Source organism: Glycine max, chromosome 8, assembly GCF_000004515.6.
Source record: "Glycine max cultivar Williams 82 chromosome 8, Glycine_max_v4.0, whole genome shotgun sequence".
NCBI classification, from domain to species: domain Eukaryota; kingdom Viridiplantae; phylum Streptophyta; class Magnoliopsida; order Fabales; family Fabaceae; genus Glycine; species Glycine max.
Genome location: NC_038244.2, coordinates 34,273,975 through 34,290,966, shown reverse-complemented (window position 1 = coordinate 34,290,966; position 16,992 = coordinate 34,273,975). Strand labels below are relative to the sequence as shown.

Below are 16,992 nucleotides of genomic sequence, written 5' to 3'. Positions count from 1 at the left end.
TTCTTTCATTGAAAATCATTTAGACAAAGACCCGTGCGTACGCATGGGTTACCGACTAGTTTTTAAGAAAATGTTGGTCAACTTTTTAGTGTAATCAATATAGTGAATTAAAAGAATAGGATGATTGATTTAGTGAAGTAGGCAAAATAATGAGACAAAATTTACAATTAAGCCTTAAATTAAAATCAATTTGAGATTTTATTGAATGCATGTTACACACATTGCATCTTAATGGGCCTTGCCTAGAACACATGTTGTACTAAAGTTAAATATATATGTTCTTCATCATTGCATAAATTTCACTTATATCATATTGAACCTTAATGAATCATTAGTGTTACACTTATGACTTATATTTTAAAATGCTTAATTTAACAAAATTTGATTATAACATATTTTCATAATATAAATGGTATTTTTTTATTATAAAATTTCAATAATTATATAAAATAAACAATTTTTTTTGCAAAACACAAATTAAAAGACCAATGATAAGCATGATTTATTTATCATAATAAAATAATGTAAATATTGGTTTGTTAATTTTATTAAAAATTATCATAGTATAATTAAAAATATTATATATTTATTTTGACTTATAAAATATTGGTTTGTTAATTTAAAAATATTACTAATATATTAATTTCAATACTTTTCAAGTATAATGTGTATTCAAGTATATTAAATATTTATTATAATTTATAGAAAATTAAATTTTAGTTTCTTAATCTATTTTACATAAATATGCATGTGATCGCTAATTCGGTCGCAAATCCCAAAATATAATTGTCTTATAGCGACTGAAATATGTTCCGTCGATAACGTCATAACCTAGCGACTGTATACTTGGTTGCTAACGCAGTCGCTATAATTCATTAGTAGTTTTGCATCTAGCGACTGAATTTGTGACTGAATTTTTCAGCAATTCTTCCTTTCGATCGCTATTTCGGTGGCTGACGCAAGTTATCCGCCATAAATAAGTTCAGTCGCAAAATCAATCGCAAATAATGACTGAAACCTTTCAGTCGCTGATAGCAATGAAATAATAATGGCTGCGAAACTGCATTTTTTTAGTAGTGGCTACCAAAACATGTAGGGGAATTCAAAGTGCATAATTTAAAGCAAATTAGTGGTGAAAGAGTAAGTTAATTAAACTCAAGTAAATCGAAATAGTATGTGAAAATATATATTAAAGACTAGATAAATACAAAATGTTGAGCCTAGATCTATTCCAAAATAAATATATCTAAAAGTAAAAATTTAGAACCAAGAGCAATCCTATACTACGGAGAACCCATGTAATCCATTGTACTTTCAACAACATTAGCCTATGTAATTATCTAAGCAGAACTTCCAGGAGAATAACTGCGACAAGTTTCTTTTAGATTGCCACGACCCAAAATTCCAATTGTGACCAGTTGGGGGTATTTGAACCTATGACCTTTTCTCCATCTCTTCTCCCTTCACCTTTCTCCAATCACTAGGCCAACCTTATATCTCATTAGTCTAGCAAGCCTTAACTATAATCAATTCCAACTAAAATAGTATTTAATACTATTTTATAAAATCTACATTTCCAAGGAATCTCTATTAAAATTTTGGCAGAACCTTTCCTAAAAATGGGCATCCAAAATGATAAATAGACTTGTATAATCACCATGATACAATATCAAGTAACATAGAGCCCTATATAAACCAAACAAACTTACATATCACTACTACAAGTCTGACCAACAATGTAACAGAGTCACTACAAGATATCATTATACAATCCCAAAAAAAATGAAATATTAGAATATATTTTGAATGACCCAAGACCTTCCAATTCAAAAAAGGCCACACCCAAAATATACATGTTCACTACTAAGAGGTGTTCCAATTGTAACATCTCAAAAATAAATTATATTTTTACTATAGAATATTGTTTGAGACGAATATGAAACATATAAGATAAAATAAGATTTTTTTCTTATCTTTTATTTTTAAATATGCTATTTTTATCTTATATTTATATTTAAGATAAATAAGATAAGATAAAGATATTTTGTAAAACAAAAAGATATGATAAGATATTTGTTTTATTCATAAGTTAGGTAAAATAAAATAAGTTATGATGTTGTGACTATAGGATACATTGTGAGAACGTCTTAGGAAGGTCTTCAGGAGATAAGTATATTAGTATTTTTTTTAAAACTTCCATGGTATAAAATTTTGAAAACACATCTTCTTAAATTTATTAGTTATAAATTGATAATTAATACATTGATTATTGTGTGAAATTGATTGAGATGCTTTATCATTTAGTTTATGTCTAATATATACGTTACATATATCGATATATTTTGAAGTCATTATATTTTGATTTTTATATTCTAAATATTCTTTAATTATATGATTATATTCTTGTTTATATATGGATATTATATGTTATATTATTAATTGATAATTGTCATATCATAACATTATCAAAGTATGAACATGAGGATTGTTATTGAAGCTTAGTGTTTGAGAATTAAATCGATAGTTGTAGGATATTACATATATTATTGTAAGAATAAGTCATTACACTACTAAAAAAATGAGTTTTAACATCGCCTTATTAACATCGGTTATTTAAAAATCGATGTTGTTGAACACTTACAACATCGGTTTTCAAATAACCGATGTTAAAATCACACTAAATTTAGTTTTAACATCGGTTATTTGAAAACCGATGTTATAAGTGCTTAACGACATCGGTTTTCAAATAACTGATGTTAATATAAACTTTTCTTTAATTATTTTTATATTTTTAAAAAAATCATATATTGCGTTATTAATTATATTTTAATTAAAAAATTATAATAATTAATAAACAATAATAAATTCAAAATGTAAGCATTTAAAAATTAAACTAAATTTTTAAAATGAATTTCGTAATTTTAATTTTATTATTTCATGATTATCATTTAAATATAACACACATTTTTATAAATTATTTGATATTAGTTAATTTGAAAATATAAAAAAATTATTTTTAATAATAGAGTTTAACTTTTATAGAATTTTTATAGAATATTGGTAAAAACAATTATATCGTAAAAAAATTAAAATTTATTATTAATATATTTTTATATATTGAATTTTATTATTAACTTGTGTTAAAAATAAAAATCTCTAAACATGAATTATATCACCCAAAATCAAAATCAAATATAAAAAATACCTTTATTTATTTTAATGAATATCCACTAAAAAAACTAATAATAGATATGTAAAAATCAATAATATGGATTTAGGTGATAAAAAATAAAGAAAGATAAATATTTATTTTTAAAAAAGAGATAGTGAATAAATTTTTTTAAAATTGAAAAATAATTTAGAAATGTATACGCAAAAGATTTCATCGAATCATAATTAATATGAATGTTAAAGTATTTATAATAAAATTCAACAATTTTAATATACATTGTGTTATAATTGGATGACATCATAATTTTTTTTTACAAAAAATATACGGTTTGTTTGGGTTTTTGAATTTAAATTTGGAAATCCATATTCTGTAAAAAAAAAATATACATTGTGTTTTTGAAACTAATTTTTTAGATTTTTTGTTTTATAATTTTCAATTTTGTTGGGTCGATTTTACAGTTTAGAGATGATTTGATTCAATTATGAACTCCCCTAATTTAATCTTTGTTAATTTGAAAAAGCTGGGGATGATTTTAAAGAATTAGAAGTACAAAAGTAACAAAAAAAATATATAACTATATTAAGGACTAAGAATGAAATATTTTAAATAATAAATATTGAAAGAGAAGATGATTTCATCAAAAGCCACAGGAGATTATTGTTTCTATAAAAATTAAATGGAAAATTAAACCTTTATAGTATTTTATTTTATTGTCTCAAATATAGACAAAAATACGACACATTCATTAAGAAAGTTATTTAATTATAATTAAAAATAAGTTTTTTTTTCAATTTATCTTTCATTTAAACTCATTATAAGGATAAGAAAAATCATTGAAATTAATATTTTAATAAAATGAAAGAAATTTTAAAGATAATAATACTAAATATAAAATAAAATAAAATAAAATAATTCTTTTTTTAATTTGACATGGGGGAGTAATTACTAATTACTGTAATAATTATCGGCAATAATCTAGCAAGGAGTGGAAAGGGCACGGGCTGTACTTGTAGTTGTACTAGGCATTTCCAAAATCAAATTCCCCGCGTAAGAGAAAACCACTGTCGCCTTGAAACAACGCAACGCTGCGAAAAATAAATTATATGTATAAATTACTTTACATTAAACCCACCCAAACCCAAATCAAAATTCAAGGCAAATGGGATCCTTCTCTTCTTCTTCCCTCTTTCTCCTTTTCTTCTTATTCTCTTCTTCACACTCAAAGGTAAGAACCACACCCTTCTTCTCTTCATCACTTATTAATGATTCCTAGGGTTCCTTCCTTCTCCCCTTTTCAAAATGTGTTTTCACTGTATTTATTTATTTATTTATTTTTATTCCTAGGTGTTGATATTGAAAAGCCGGTTTTGGAGTTCTCCCCTTCCGGTGTTTCTTCAGGTTCTCCCCTTCTCAAAGAGGTTTTTTTTTTTTTTTTTTTTTTACAATTCCCGAAACCGGCGTCATTTTATCTGAAACTATGTGTCGTTTTTTTTCCAGGTATGGGAGCGGTGTACGACATCGCGAAGAGCGGCGTCGGGGTTGCGTTGATGGGCGTGATGAGGTTGTAGCTGGATTGATTTTGTGCTTGGTATCCTGCACCTTCCTTGCAGTTAGGCTTTTACAGTTTTCCCCTTTCCCATTCATCAATTCTTTTATTGAATATGTTTGCACAATAGTTAACAATACCAAATAGTGGCATTGAGTGACTTATCCCAAAATTGATACAGTGGGTAGTGGAACATGAATGAGAAATGAATGAGAATTTAGTTGTTTCGAATATGTTTGCACAATAGTTAACAAACCGTTGAATGAAATTTTAGAATATATAGAGCTCTTTGTTATTAGTAAGAGTTATTTTTATAGCCTGAGAATGTACACTTGAATTGTGAGAACTGAATGAGAATTTTAGAAATGAATGGACAGTACACAATACTTTTAGATAAGGGGCCAATGGGGTCTCTAAGCGGGCTTTGTTTGAGAGAGGCAAAGGGCTCCCAAACTTCTGGTCATTTATAGCTAATATAGATATAGAACTTTTTTTTTTACTATATAGCTAACATAGTACTTTGATCTTGTAATAAACTTTTTTACTCTCGCAATCTCGTAATAAAGTTTTTTTATCCAACAAAAAAAAACATAAACTTAATATTTCCATTTTTAATTTTTGTTGTCTATCATTGTTAAGGTCTTGATAATTTTTGTCCTAAAGACACTAATTAAAAAATTAAAAAGAAGAAATCTCATTAAAATTCATATGAAAACACATTTAAAAACTATAAAAGAGTTTGCTTTTAACCATTTTATTAAAAAAATATTTTTTGTTTTACTTCCTTAATTAATACTCTTAAGATAGACATTGATTAACAATTGTCTCATTAATATTATAAGCGAAAGTTATATTTTTTGCTTTTACCCATTTCATATCTCCTAAATCCCCCCTAAATGGCTTCTTCTTCTCTTCTCCCTTCTCGCCACTCCCCTCAATTCACCCATGAGTTCCTTCTTCCATTCTCTTATTATAATGTCTTTCTTTCTATCATTTCTAACATCATTATTATTGTTATTTTATACTGCAGATTCAAGAGGAGTGTGAATTTGACGAGTTGAGTAGCCAAGACAGAATAAGCCACTCCAAAAGCACCCCAAACCCCCTCCCTCCAACCCCCATTGTCCACAAGCACACTAAATCCAAGAAAAAGAGATCAAATTTCGAGGAAGATGGCTCTATCTCTTGCAACAAGTGTAGACCACACTCCTGCGACAAAATCTTCATCCTTCCCTTAGATCCCATAATTATGGCTAGTAGGTATCTTGTTTATTTGCTCTCTATTATTTTTCTTACCTTTATTTTATATGCTCTGTTGCTTATTTTTTCAATTATTTTTATTTTAATGGTTATTTATCCTTTCACTTGATATTCCAATTAAACTTGTTGTCTGATGTTATTGCTTGTAAATTAACTATGTAACTCTAACTGCTCAATAATTTCTTATATTGTTGTGTCATAAACAAAATCATTCCTCTGCATTCATTCAGCATTCATCTCAATCAAGATTTATGTGCGGTGCGTCTCCGGTGAAGAGAAGAAGATGGCGATCATACTCAGAGCATGCAAAAAATTGATGAGCGTGCAGTTCAGCAGAGAGCCCAAGAAGATGGTGACCGGGACAACTCATATGGGAGATCCTAAAGAAGAACAACTCTTTCTTGGTGAAAGAGTTCGGAAGGGGCACTCAGAGTGTGCAGTTCAGCAAAGAGCCCAAAAATCTCTATAACCTCAACACTTTCAAGTACTCCGGTAATTATCTCTTTACCCGAGCCAAAGTTATTTTCAAATGTCTTATTAATCGTCGAAAACTGAAGCGTTGAATCAGGTTTTTACATTGTGAATAAAGCTCATTTTATGTTTGTGGTGGTATGATAGGTTTGGCGAACAAGAAAACTGTCACTGTTCAACCTACGGGTAAAGACCAGTCTGTGTAGCTGGCAACAACCAAGACAAAGAAGCAAAAAAAACCTACTGCTTTGCTTCACAAATTTGTCATGAAAAAGGAGTTCTGGAGGATGGCAAAGGCAGTGCAAAATCAGGTAACTTTGATGTTGTATTATTCCAAAAAATTGATTGTGTTCCTATTATTCGTTTTCTTTGGTAGCTACATTTATATTTGATGTCAAATCCAACTGCTTCTGCTTACTGAAAAAATGTTGAAAAATTGTTCTATGCCTTTTTGTTTTACATTTAGTAGTGTGTGTTGGGTTGAATACCTTTTCTCCCCATCAAGTGCCCCAAGTGGATTATTTTGGGGTTGTCTTCATGTGTGTGAAAATTTTCGTGTTGTTGCAGTTCAATTGCAAAAGAATTTGATGCATCAAATTGTCAGGAATGAGTGATTGTTTGCTGTTAAAGATATCTTGTCTATATAGCTTTTGGTGATTGCTTTATTTTGTTTTGGGCTGATGGTGCTAGCTTAACATGTTTGGCGCAACATAAGAAGAATTTACATGACATGCTGTCGTTCAGTTTTTCACATGCTATTTTTATTTTTAATTTTAATGGATATGTTGGTTCGTTGATAAATTTAACTATTGGAAACCACTTTGAATCTCTGGCAACTTGAATGATTTTCCAACAGCAGTGATGAGCCTATAACATGTAAGAAGAAATCCCTACTTGGGTTTCTTCAATGAAATTTACTTGTTACACTTGGCTTCTGAGCTTTTAAAATTCAGAAGTTATTTCATGAATTCAATTCTTTTTGGAGGGTGACTTATGTGTTATATGTTAATATCATGGAGTAAATAGTGTATAATTTCAAAAAGCTGATTCCATTCTTACATTGTTAATTTATTTTTTTATTTGATCATGCAGTATTTTAATGAAGTTAGATCATTGGAAGCAGAGAGATTCAAGGCGCTTCGCATCCAGTGGGCACAATATTATCTAAAAGTTAGAAATCAAACATAGGATGTTAGGCAACTATGTAACTTTAGGTTACTTAATTAGTTTACATACTTTGCATTACATTTTTTACAATTTTTGTTTCATTTTAACATTGAATAACCTTTGTTGATAGCTAGTTTTTTGCTAAAACTTATTTGAAAGCGGAATACAAATGATATATGTTGTGTGCTGTGTGGTCTAATTTTAAATTTACAGGTTAAATTTTGATTTTTTTTTTGTAAAAACAGAGACATCATTTAAAAAAATTTCCTGAAAACAACATCGGTTTTTTGGAAAAATCAATGTTAATGAATGTGTTAATTTGACAGTTAACATCGGTTTTTTTACAAAAAACCGATGTTAATATCAAAAACGTTAACATCGTTTTTTTTTAAAAAAATCGATGTTAACTGTCAACATTAACACATTCGTTAACATCGGTTTTTTTTTATAGAAAATCGATGTTAACTATCAACATTAACACATTCGTTAACATCGGTTTTTTTTACAGAAAACCGATGTTAAAATTTTTTTAAAAACTGATGTTAACTGTCAACATTAACACATTCGTTAACATCGGTTTTTTTTTTTTTTACAGAAAACCAATGTTAACTTTCAACATTAATATACATTTTTTGGTGTAATTCATATTAGCAACATCGGTTATTTATATAACCGATGTTGGTAATTTTACGTTAACATCGGTTTTTTAAAAACCGATGTTAACGATAATACTATCAACGTTGATACTTTCAACATTGGTTCAAAAACCGATGTTGAAAGTCATAAATAACCGATGTAGAAAATATATTTTCTAATAGTGTTACCTTTTGGGAAGGAATGATGGTATACATTCAATTCCAATAATATATGAGAGATATTACCATTCGAATGAAATATCATATTATTGAAAATATCCTCATCCAGAATAGTGGTAGAGAATTGTGGTATTGTGATTTTTGGCGGGAATAAGCTTTGGAACAGAGAGAATGAAAATGATCATCTCTCGGTAGTGTAGTGGAGTTAATTAAGTTGGTTTCTTCATCCTACTCATGTCTCTTTTATACATGTTAGCCTCAACTTCTTTTCTTGGGTTTGGCCCATGACATCTCCGCTAATGATTGGGCTTGGCTTTCAGCATGGTCGCTTACACCCATTTAGCCTAAGCGTACTCTTTAACAACTATTATTCTTGGCAATTACAAGGAGTGTCTATATATATATATATATATATATATATATATATATATATATATATATATATATATATTATAATGGAAATGTGCATTGCATAAACTTGAAGTGAATGTGCATAACAAACAGAGATTAAGAACATTAATAATCAAATTTAGTGAAGTTACGATACGCTAAATTGAGATTGGATTCTTTAAACAAGTTTTAAATTTTAATCTTGTGGATGAAAAAACAGAAGAAACAAAATGTTGAAAATAAAGACAATATTCTCTAGTGAAGGTGGTTAGAAAGTGTTTATGATATAATAACTCTTGAAAGAGAAATGTTAATAACACATTATTTGACATAATCTTTATTACACTTTTTTGTTGTTTAAAATTGATTGATAATGACAAAATTTTGTCGGTCTCAAATCATATTTAATGATTCCCTCTCTTGAAAATGCTAATAATTATGTCTCAAATTAAATTAATGTGATATTAAAATGAATATGCGTAAAGAGAAATGAAAAATTGAGATTAAAAATGATATTTCATTCGTCTAAAATAAGTGTCACATTTGAAACAAAAATCATCTCAAAAGAAGTGTTATGTTAGCTTTTTAGTCTAATATTAATTATTTTTTCACTAATACCATCAATAAGTATCACTTTAATTAGTTTTTCTATGTAATATTAATACTAAGAATATTTTTATAAAATCATTCCTCTTTTACATTTATTTATTAATTTTTGTTGATTTAGTAAAATAATCTAGAATTAGACTTATTTAAGACAAAGGGAGTAATAACTATGTTTTTGTATTGTGAAGAAATATTAATAAGAAATTCTAATAACACTTTCTTTGACACACTCTTAATTATTTGCTAAAATTTGTAGAAAATACAAAATTCACATAATTTTTAATATTTTTAACCAATAAAAAAAAGTGTTAGAAAAAGTATATTGCTAAACCTTATCAACATAATTAGTGTAAGTAACATTAGTGCATTACGTACGATTCAGCCATACATCAAATTGCAAACACAAACACAATAATAGCGTTATTATTATTGCACGCTTTGGCGAGGAAAATGTGAGTTTCTCTCGTCCCTTTTGTTTCATCCCCTCAAAAGCTAGATTTAAAAGGAATTCTATTTATTTTTTTGCACACATGACATAATACCAAGTATTAAAAATTGCAAATAATAACGATATAATCTAAAACCTCAGTCCATGTTCAGCTAGTTTCTCTTGAGTGATGGTGTTGAGTTGTTGGATCATCTCAGCAGTGAGATGATTTTTGCAGTCACCAATTTGGCCACAGCGGAAGAAAGCTTTGTGTTCTTCACCAGAGGAGAGTTTCCCATTCTTGTTCACTTGCAAGTTGCTCAAGTTATCAAAGCTACACAGCTTCAAAATATGATCCACCACACCAGCTTCCTCCTCTTCTTTGGAAAACGGGCAACCCACAAAAGTAGCAAGCTCTTGCAAAACAAGCCTGGGCTTCATTTTCATTTCTTCAAACCTCATAAACATGATCTTGTTGGGCTCTGACAGGCTCTTCTGCCAATAGTCCAACACATGGGCCCAGAAGGGCCCATAGAGACTCACTCCTCTGCAAAACTTGTCAAATGCCTCTTGGAGTGAGTTCATCCCTCGGCTCTTGGGCCTAAGCATGTTTGTGAAATGCCATAGTGAAATGAAAGCATCTTTGGGGTCTCTACAGAGATAAATGATCTTGCAAGCTGATTCTTGCACAGATTTTGGAAGTGACACATAAGGGAGATGTGTGGAGAAGAGCCTTGGAGAGGTGATCAATGAAGTAAGGTCGGGAAGAGTGTTGTCATCAATGTAGAGGTCTAGTTCCAAGAATGGAACAAGAAAATGGGGGTTGTTGAATAGCAAAGGATGGTTTTGGTTTTGGGTATTTGGATCATGTTGGTTTCTGTGAAGCAAGGAAAATGTCCAAGCTTTGAGCCAAGTGGTGCCTGATTTGGGAGTGCTTACAATGAGGACATCTGTGTCAAGGGCCTTAAAATGCTTTTGACAAGATAGAACCCCTTGAAGCTGCCTGGTGGTGTGCCAGAAGCCTTGGTATTGGTGCAGATGGCTTGCAACCCAACCTCTTTCCATGGGTAAGGTGGATATCACTTCCTTACACTCTTGGCTCAGTTCATTCTCTTGCAGGTATTTGGGCGTAACACTAGATTCAGCTTCCGTTGGCATTGTGTGGATCGAGAGAAAGGGATTCGATCCTGAGGATTGCTTGTGTTTTCGCTTTTTTCTTGGCAAGCACGGTAACATATAAGTACTGTTAAACCAGCAAACTTTTGTACGTTTTTATTATTATTATTATTCTTAATGTTTATGAGGAAAAAAAACTTTCATTAATTCAAAATTTTGTTATGAAATGATTCAATATTTCAACACATTAACCACTTAAGCTTAACATTAAAAAAAATACTATTTATTTTAAACACCTTATCATTATACCTCTAATTTCTTATTTTTCTCTTTCTATTACATCAAAACTTTATCATATTTATATATTTTTTTTTCATTTAGCATATATTTGTCAAACATCTTCCTTTTCTTAAAGGAAAAAATTTATGGTACCATTGAGTTTTGTACACCTAATGTATACTTAGATATTTGGTTTAATTTGTGTAAAAAATGATTTATTTTATTTTATAAGTGATTAATGATAAATGAATATGATTGTACGTATAAAATTATCGTTGTGATTAATTTAATTTATTCTATAAGTGATTGACCACACGTCTTGCTTAATTATATGTATAAATATCATTAATTTGTTTTATAACTGAATAATAATGTCATAATGCTATTAAACATCTCACGTGTAACTATGTGTATAAATGCGATTAACTTTGTTCAACAAATGGTTAATTAGTAGTCGTACTGGATCCATAAAAAATCTTAATTTAATGGAGCAAATAAATCATTTACAATATTTTATTAGAAGAAAATTATTATAAATTTTTATAAAATACATAATATCATATCATACATAAAAAAAATCCAAAATATCTGTTTTTACAAATTATAATTGCTCTCCATACATTTTAGTATTGTACAAAAAAATATTGTATCATTTTTTGATTGTCGGTACTATAAAAAAAATTAGAAAGGTAATATAATAAAATTAATATTATTTATAGATAAATAGTCAAATTTGTTTCTAAAAATTAGTCTCTGAATGATAAAAATTTAAATTTAATCTCTAAATTTGTAAAAAAGTATGATAAATTAATCTTACAAATAATTTAATGACAAATTCATCAGTAAATTATGCAACTTAATGTTAAATTGGTCCTTAAGAATATAATTTATTGTCAAATTAATCATTCAATTTTGTTTCATCTTTTAGAAATCAATTTATTAGCGTATCATAATTTCTGGAACAAATATTTAGCTATTTACTTTAATTTATCCTCTCATTTATGTCTTATAATTTTTTACATTTATTTTAAAAATAGTCATACTGGCACAAGACTTATTCTTTATGGGGTAAAAGTAAAAGTTATTATATATATAAATGGATATGCCAAAGGTAATAGTGTTATGAGATTATTGACAATCAGACGGGCTTAATTGCTAATTATTTACATATATTGAGTGGACATCTGTGTTCATTTTCTTAATATATGAAATTAGTATTCTTTCATCAACGATAAAAAGATGTATTATTGTACCTCTTGTACGACAGACATGCTTTTTCTTGAGCAGAGCTACTTTGTATTGCCATGGACAATGCAGTTCTGCATGCATGTGATATGAATTAATGTGTCCTTGGATCCATCAATTAGTTATAGCTCTTGTCAATTTCTCAATCACTTATTGAATGAAAAATGACCATGCTATGCATGAGCTTCGATTTTTACGCATTGTTTATTAATGGATGCATGGATAAGACTTACCCTATTTTTCTCAACTTCTAGACTAAAAGGTTAGTAAATTTCACCAAACGGGAAGTTTTGGAAATTTGACACCAAACTATATAAATAAAATTATTCATGAATTTAGAATATCTATGTCGTGTAACACTACCACTGGTTGTTTTTTTCTTTGGCCACGCTTTTCATGCATGAATTGTAATTTTTTTTTAATTCGTAGAAATGAAAGATAAAATGTCATGAAATTTATAACAATTTATACATCTTTATTCAATAAATATAGTTAGACTTTCTTGACATAGATAATACAATTACTATTAAAATTACTTTTGTAGTTCCAAACATACACTGTCATATATTATTTGGAAGAATTTTTTTCCTTCCATACCTTTTATCTCTCTCTTTCTTTTCACTTTTTTCTTCTTATTACCATATTACATATAAAAAAATTATTTAATTAATAAAATATAATTTAACATTTAATTTATAGATAATTAACTTATTATATAAAAAAAAATAAAATATTTATAAACTTCAATATTATTGTACAATAATATTTTTAAAAGATGAAAATAATTTATTTGAATAAAATTCAATAGTGTTAAATTATTATTTTGTTTAGAAGTCATTGATAAGGAAATTGTTAGATATGGATAAATAGGAAAAATATGTTTTGGTCCCTCAATTTTTTGTGATTTTTGTGTTTAGTCCCTAAAGAATATTTTGATCCATTTTAGTCCTTGTACTTTTGTCAATTTATGTTTTTAGTTTGTGCTAGTAAGCATCACCATTAAGTGATGATATGACAACCCCTACTTATATGATGGGATAGTCACATGTCAAATTGTAGGGGTAAACTATGTTTTTAGTCCTTCATTTTTTATGAAATTTATTTTTGGATAAATACTCATATTAGTCCTTCAAACTTTGAGGGTTGGCAAATAGGTCCCTCTAGAAAGATGAAAAAAATTTAAATTTAATTCTTGAATGTGCAAAAAGTGAGACAGATCAGTCCTACTGTTAACTCTCATTTGTTATCCTTAACGTGTCGCGCCTAGGTGAAGACATGACAAGTGACAATTTTCACATAGTTGTCACATGTCTAAAAGTTAATTTATTTCAATTTAGTTTCTTAATTGAACAACATGTTGTCATTTTAGTTTTTGAACTTAACCACTTACTAACATTTTAGTTCTTGAATGTAACTATGTATTGTTATTTTAGTCTTTGAACTTAACCACTTATTAACATTTTAGCCCTCTACTTAACTATGTATTGTTATTTTGGTTCCTATAAGCACTTTTAAATTTTAAATTAAGTCTCGTGCTGCATGTAAATTATTAGCATAGTCATCACCATACTCCCTTACTTCCATTTCATATCCCTCATATTGTCACCTTCCTATTCCACACCTTGTAGTTCATCTTGACTTTCTCTTGTCGTGTTTCAAACATAATAGGAAAGTGAACCTAGTCTAGTTTGTAGAGAAGAAATAGTAAGTATAAAGAGTTATTATATCCACATAGACTATGTGCAACATAAAGGAATCAACAAAATTTCACACTTATTCATTGCAGCAAGTTGTCAATTTGTTGTAGCGAATGTGGGGAGTTTTAGTTTTTAGAAAAGAAATGTTTTGTTGTAGTGAGGCATCAATTCATATGGTGAAACCAAACTGATTTTGATTTTTTAAAACACAATTTTTGGAGAGAAAAATGGATCAAACAGATCAAAATCTTGTTGAGATGAAATCCATAGAATTCTTCATATGAAACTCATTCATAATCAATCTCATAGTTCAATGCAACCAAGATCAAACCTACAATGACTAATCCTAATTCCTTAGCAATTAATCCTTGAGTTTTTTACTGTCCAGGATCCACAAAACACACGTGACATCCTATGTGGCACTACGAGACACATGTCAACCTTTCATGTCAGCCCTTGCATAGAAGCACGGACGTCCAACCCTTAGCAACTGGGCTCTCCAACCAACAGGTTATCTCTTGGCAGGTGTTCAGTTATCTACCAGGTCACCCATTATCTATAAGGTACAATTATCTACTAGCTGTTATCTTTAAGCTGCGCATTATCTCTAACATTATATATAAGTTACTGGCTATTATCTACAAGCTGATAATTATCTGCAAAGGCTATAACAACCCCTACAAATAAGGACCAACAACTCCATTCTACTCCTATAAAGCCAAAGTGTGAAGTCCAGGAATCCACTTTGGCCATGTCCACCCTGATGTGTCTTAGCTTTGGATTTTGGTAAGTACATTTGGCGTCTGTGATCTCTCATCAACTCTCTCTTGTTCACCCATGGTTAGCACTCAGTCTGGCCTCAGACGCGAGATCCCTTTCGAAGGCTCCAACCTCCCACCAGTAGCTATGACAAACACAAATACTCTTTAGCAACTCCAAAATTGCACTGTGGAGATGGAGCAATGCCATGAGAAGGAGTTGAGGAAGATAAAGGCTAACCACAATTAGCTAGAGGCTCATGTCAGATGTCCCCAAGGCGACGAACATTTTGCGCACACATTGCCTGAGCGCACCCAAGGGGAATCACACCCTTGACGCACAATCAACACTCCAAATAACTTAAGGCTCTCCCACATGCACCATCCAATAGGACGGACTACTCGTTGACACCCATTCATCATCCAGGGACATGTTGCCAACATATACTAGACCTAGGAGACAATGCTTCTCAAGTACTGCCATATTGCCAAAACTCATATGTATAATTTCGAATGTTTCAAAATGTACTACATACCTAGGGAGAGCAACACCAGAGCAGACCTACTCTTCAAGCTAACCAGCACTAAAAAGACCAGGCACTTCAAGACTATCATCCAGGAGACACTCCAAACTCCCACCATAGACACTAAAGAAGTTATGGCCGTTGAAGAGGAGGAACCATACTGGATGACCCCCTATAGGAATTTTCTAATCCGGGGGGTGTTTCCATCAAACAAGAATGAAGCCTAATGCCTGAAACAGAAGGCCAACTACTATGTCATCCTCAGTAGCGAGCTATTCAAAAGAGGGTTGATGATACCCCTACTCAAATGCCCAAATAGCCCATGGGCAGATTTTGTCATGAGAGAACTCCATGAAGGAATTTGCAGTTTCCATACAGGAGGACGCTCCCTTGCAACAAAGGTGGTGCGTGCTGGCTACTATTGGCCAACACTCAAGACAGAAGCCCTTGACTTCACAAAGAGATCCAAACGATGCCAAGAGTTTGCAGACATTCCATGCATCCTTCCTGACAATCTCCATAGTTTGAGCTCCCCTTGGCCCTTTGCCATGTGGGGAATATACATACTGAGACCACTGCCAAAGGCCTTAGAAGCAGTCAAATACTTACAAGTCGCCATCGACTACTTCACCAAATAGACAGAAGCAAGACCATTGTGGGAAATTACGGCCAGTGAGGTGGAGAAGTTCACCTAGAAACACCTCATATGCAAGTACAGCCTCCTATATACCATTGTCACTGACAATGACACTCAATTCAAAGCTCAGACTTATGAAGACTTCCTGACAAGGCTAGGCATGAAGCACTTAGTCACCTCTGTCAAACATCCTCAAACCAACAGTCAAGCAAAGGAAGCTAACAGAGTCATCCTCAGGGCCTAGCGTACTAGACTCAACAAGTCTAAGAGTTTATGGAAAGAGGAGCTCCCCATTATACTATGCCTTACCCCTATTCACCCCAGACAACAACCAACAAGATTCCTTACCGACTCACATATGGCACAAACACCATGATCCTCGTTGAAGTCGGGGAACCATAGACATGGAGATTATTGTTCCAGCAACAACAAAATGAAGAAAATATGAGGGTAGAACTCGAAACAATAGACGAAGTCCAAGATATGGCCAGGATCAAGGAAAAAGCCACCAAACTCTAAGCAGTGAGGAAATTCAATCCAAAGGTTAAACCACAGGCTTTTCAACCTGGTGACCTCGTACGGCAAGTCCGAGGTGAAGCCAAAAAGGATCCCCGAGCGGGAAAGCTTGGTCCCAACTAGGAAGGCCACTAAGTCTCCAATATGTGCCACCCACAACGAGTGACACGTATGCACGAGCACGACACCACGTCTCCAGTATGTGCCACCTACAATGAGTGGCACATTTGCAAGAGCTCGACATTACACCGCCAATACGTGCCACCTTAAGAGTGTCACGTATGCAAGAGCATAACACCAAGTCTCTAGTACGTGCCACTTCATAAGTGTCATGTACGCAAGAGCACCATGTCTCCAATACGTGCC

At 30.9% G+C, this 16,992-nt stretch overlaps 1 protein-coding gene and 1 non-coding gene across 2 annotated transcripts; one reads left to right on the top strand and one right to left on the bottom strand.

Annotated features, from left to right (window-relative positions):
- The first annotated feature begins 7,301 nt into the window (after positions 1-7,301).
- Positions 7,302-7,392, top strand: LOC113002458 (small nucleolar RNA R24). The gene has a single exon (XR_003268020.1). It is a non-coding gene; the product is annotated as a small nucleolar RNA R24 (small nucleolar RNA).
- Positions 7,393-9,749: 2,357 nt separating this feature from the next.
- LOC100807092 (cytosolic sulfotransferase 5) lies at positions 9,750-11,066 on the bottom strand. The gene has a single exon (XM_003530507.5). The coding sequence runs from the start codon at positions 11,010-11,012 to the stop codon at positions 10,005-10,007; it is 1,008 nt and encodes a 335-aa protein (XP_003530555.3). The 5' UTR covers positions 11,013-11,066; the 3' UTR covers positions 9,750-10,004.
- Between the last annotated feature and the right edge of the window lie 5,926 nt (positions 11,067-16,992).

Excerpts from the sequence above, each read along its gene's own strand:
- LOC100807092 (XM_003530507.5), bottom strand. The coding sequence starts at position 11,012 with ATGCCAACGGAAGCTGAATCTAGTGTTACGCCCAAATACCTGCAAGAG.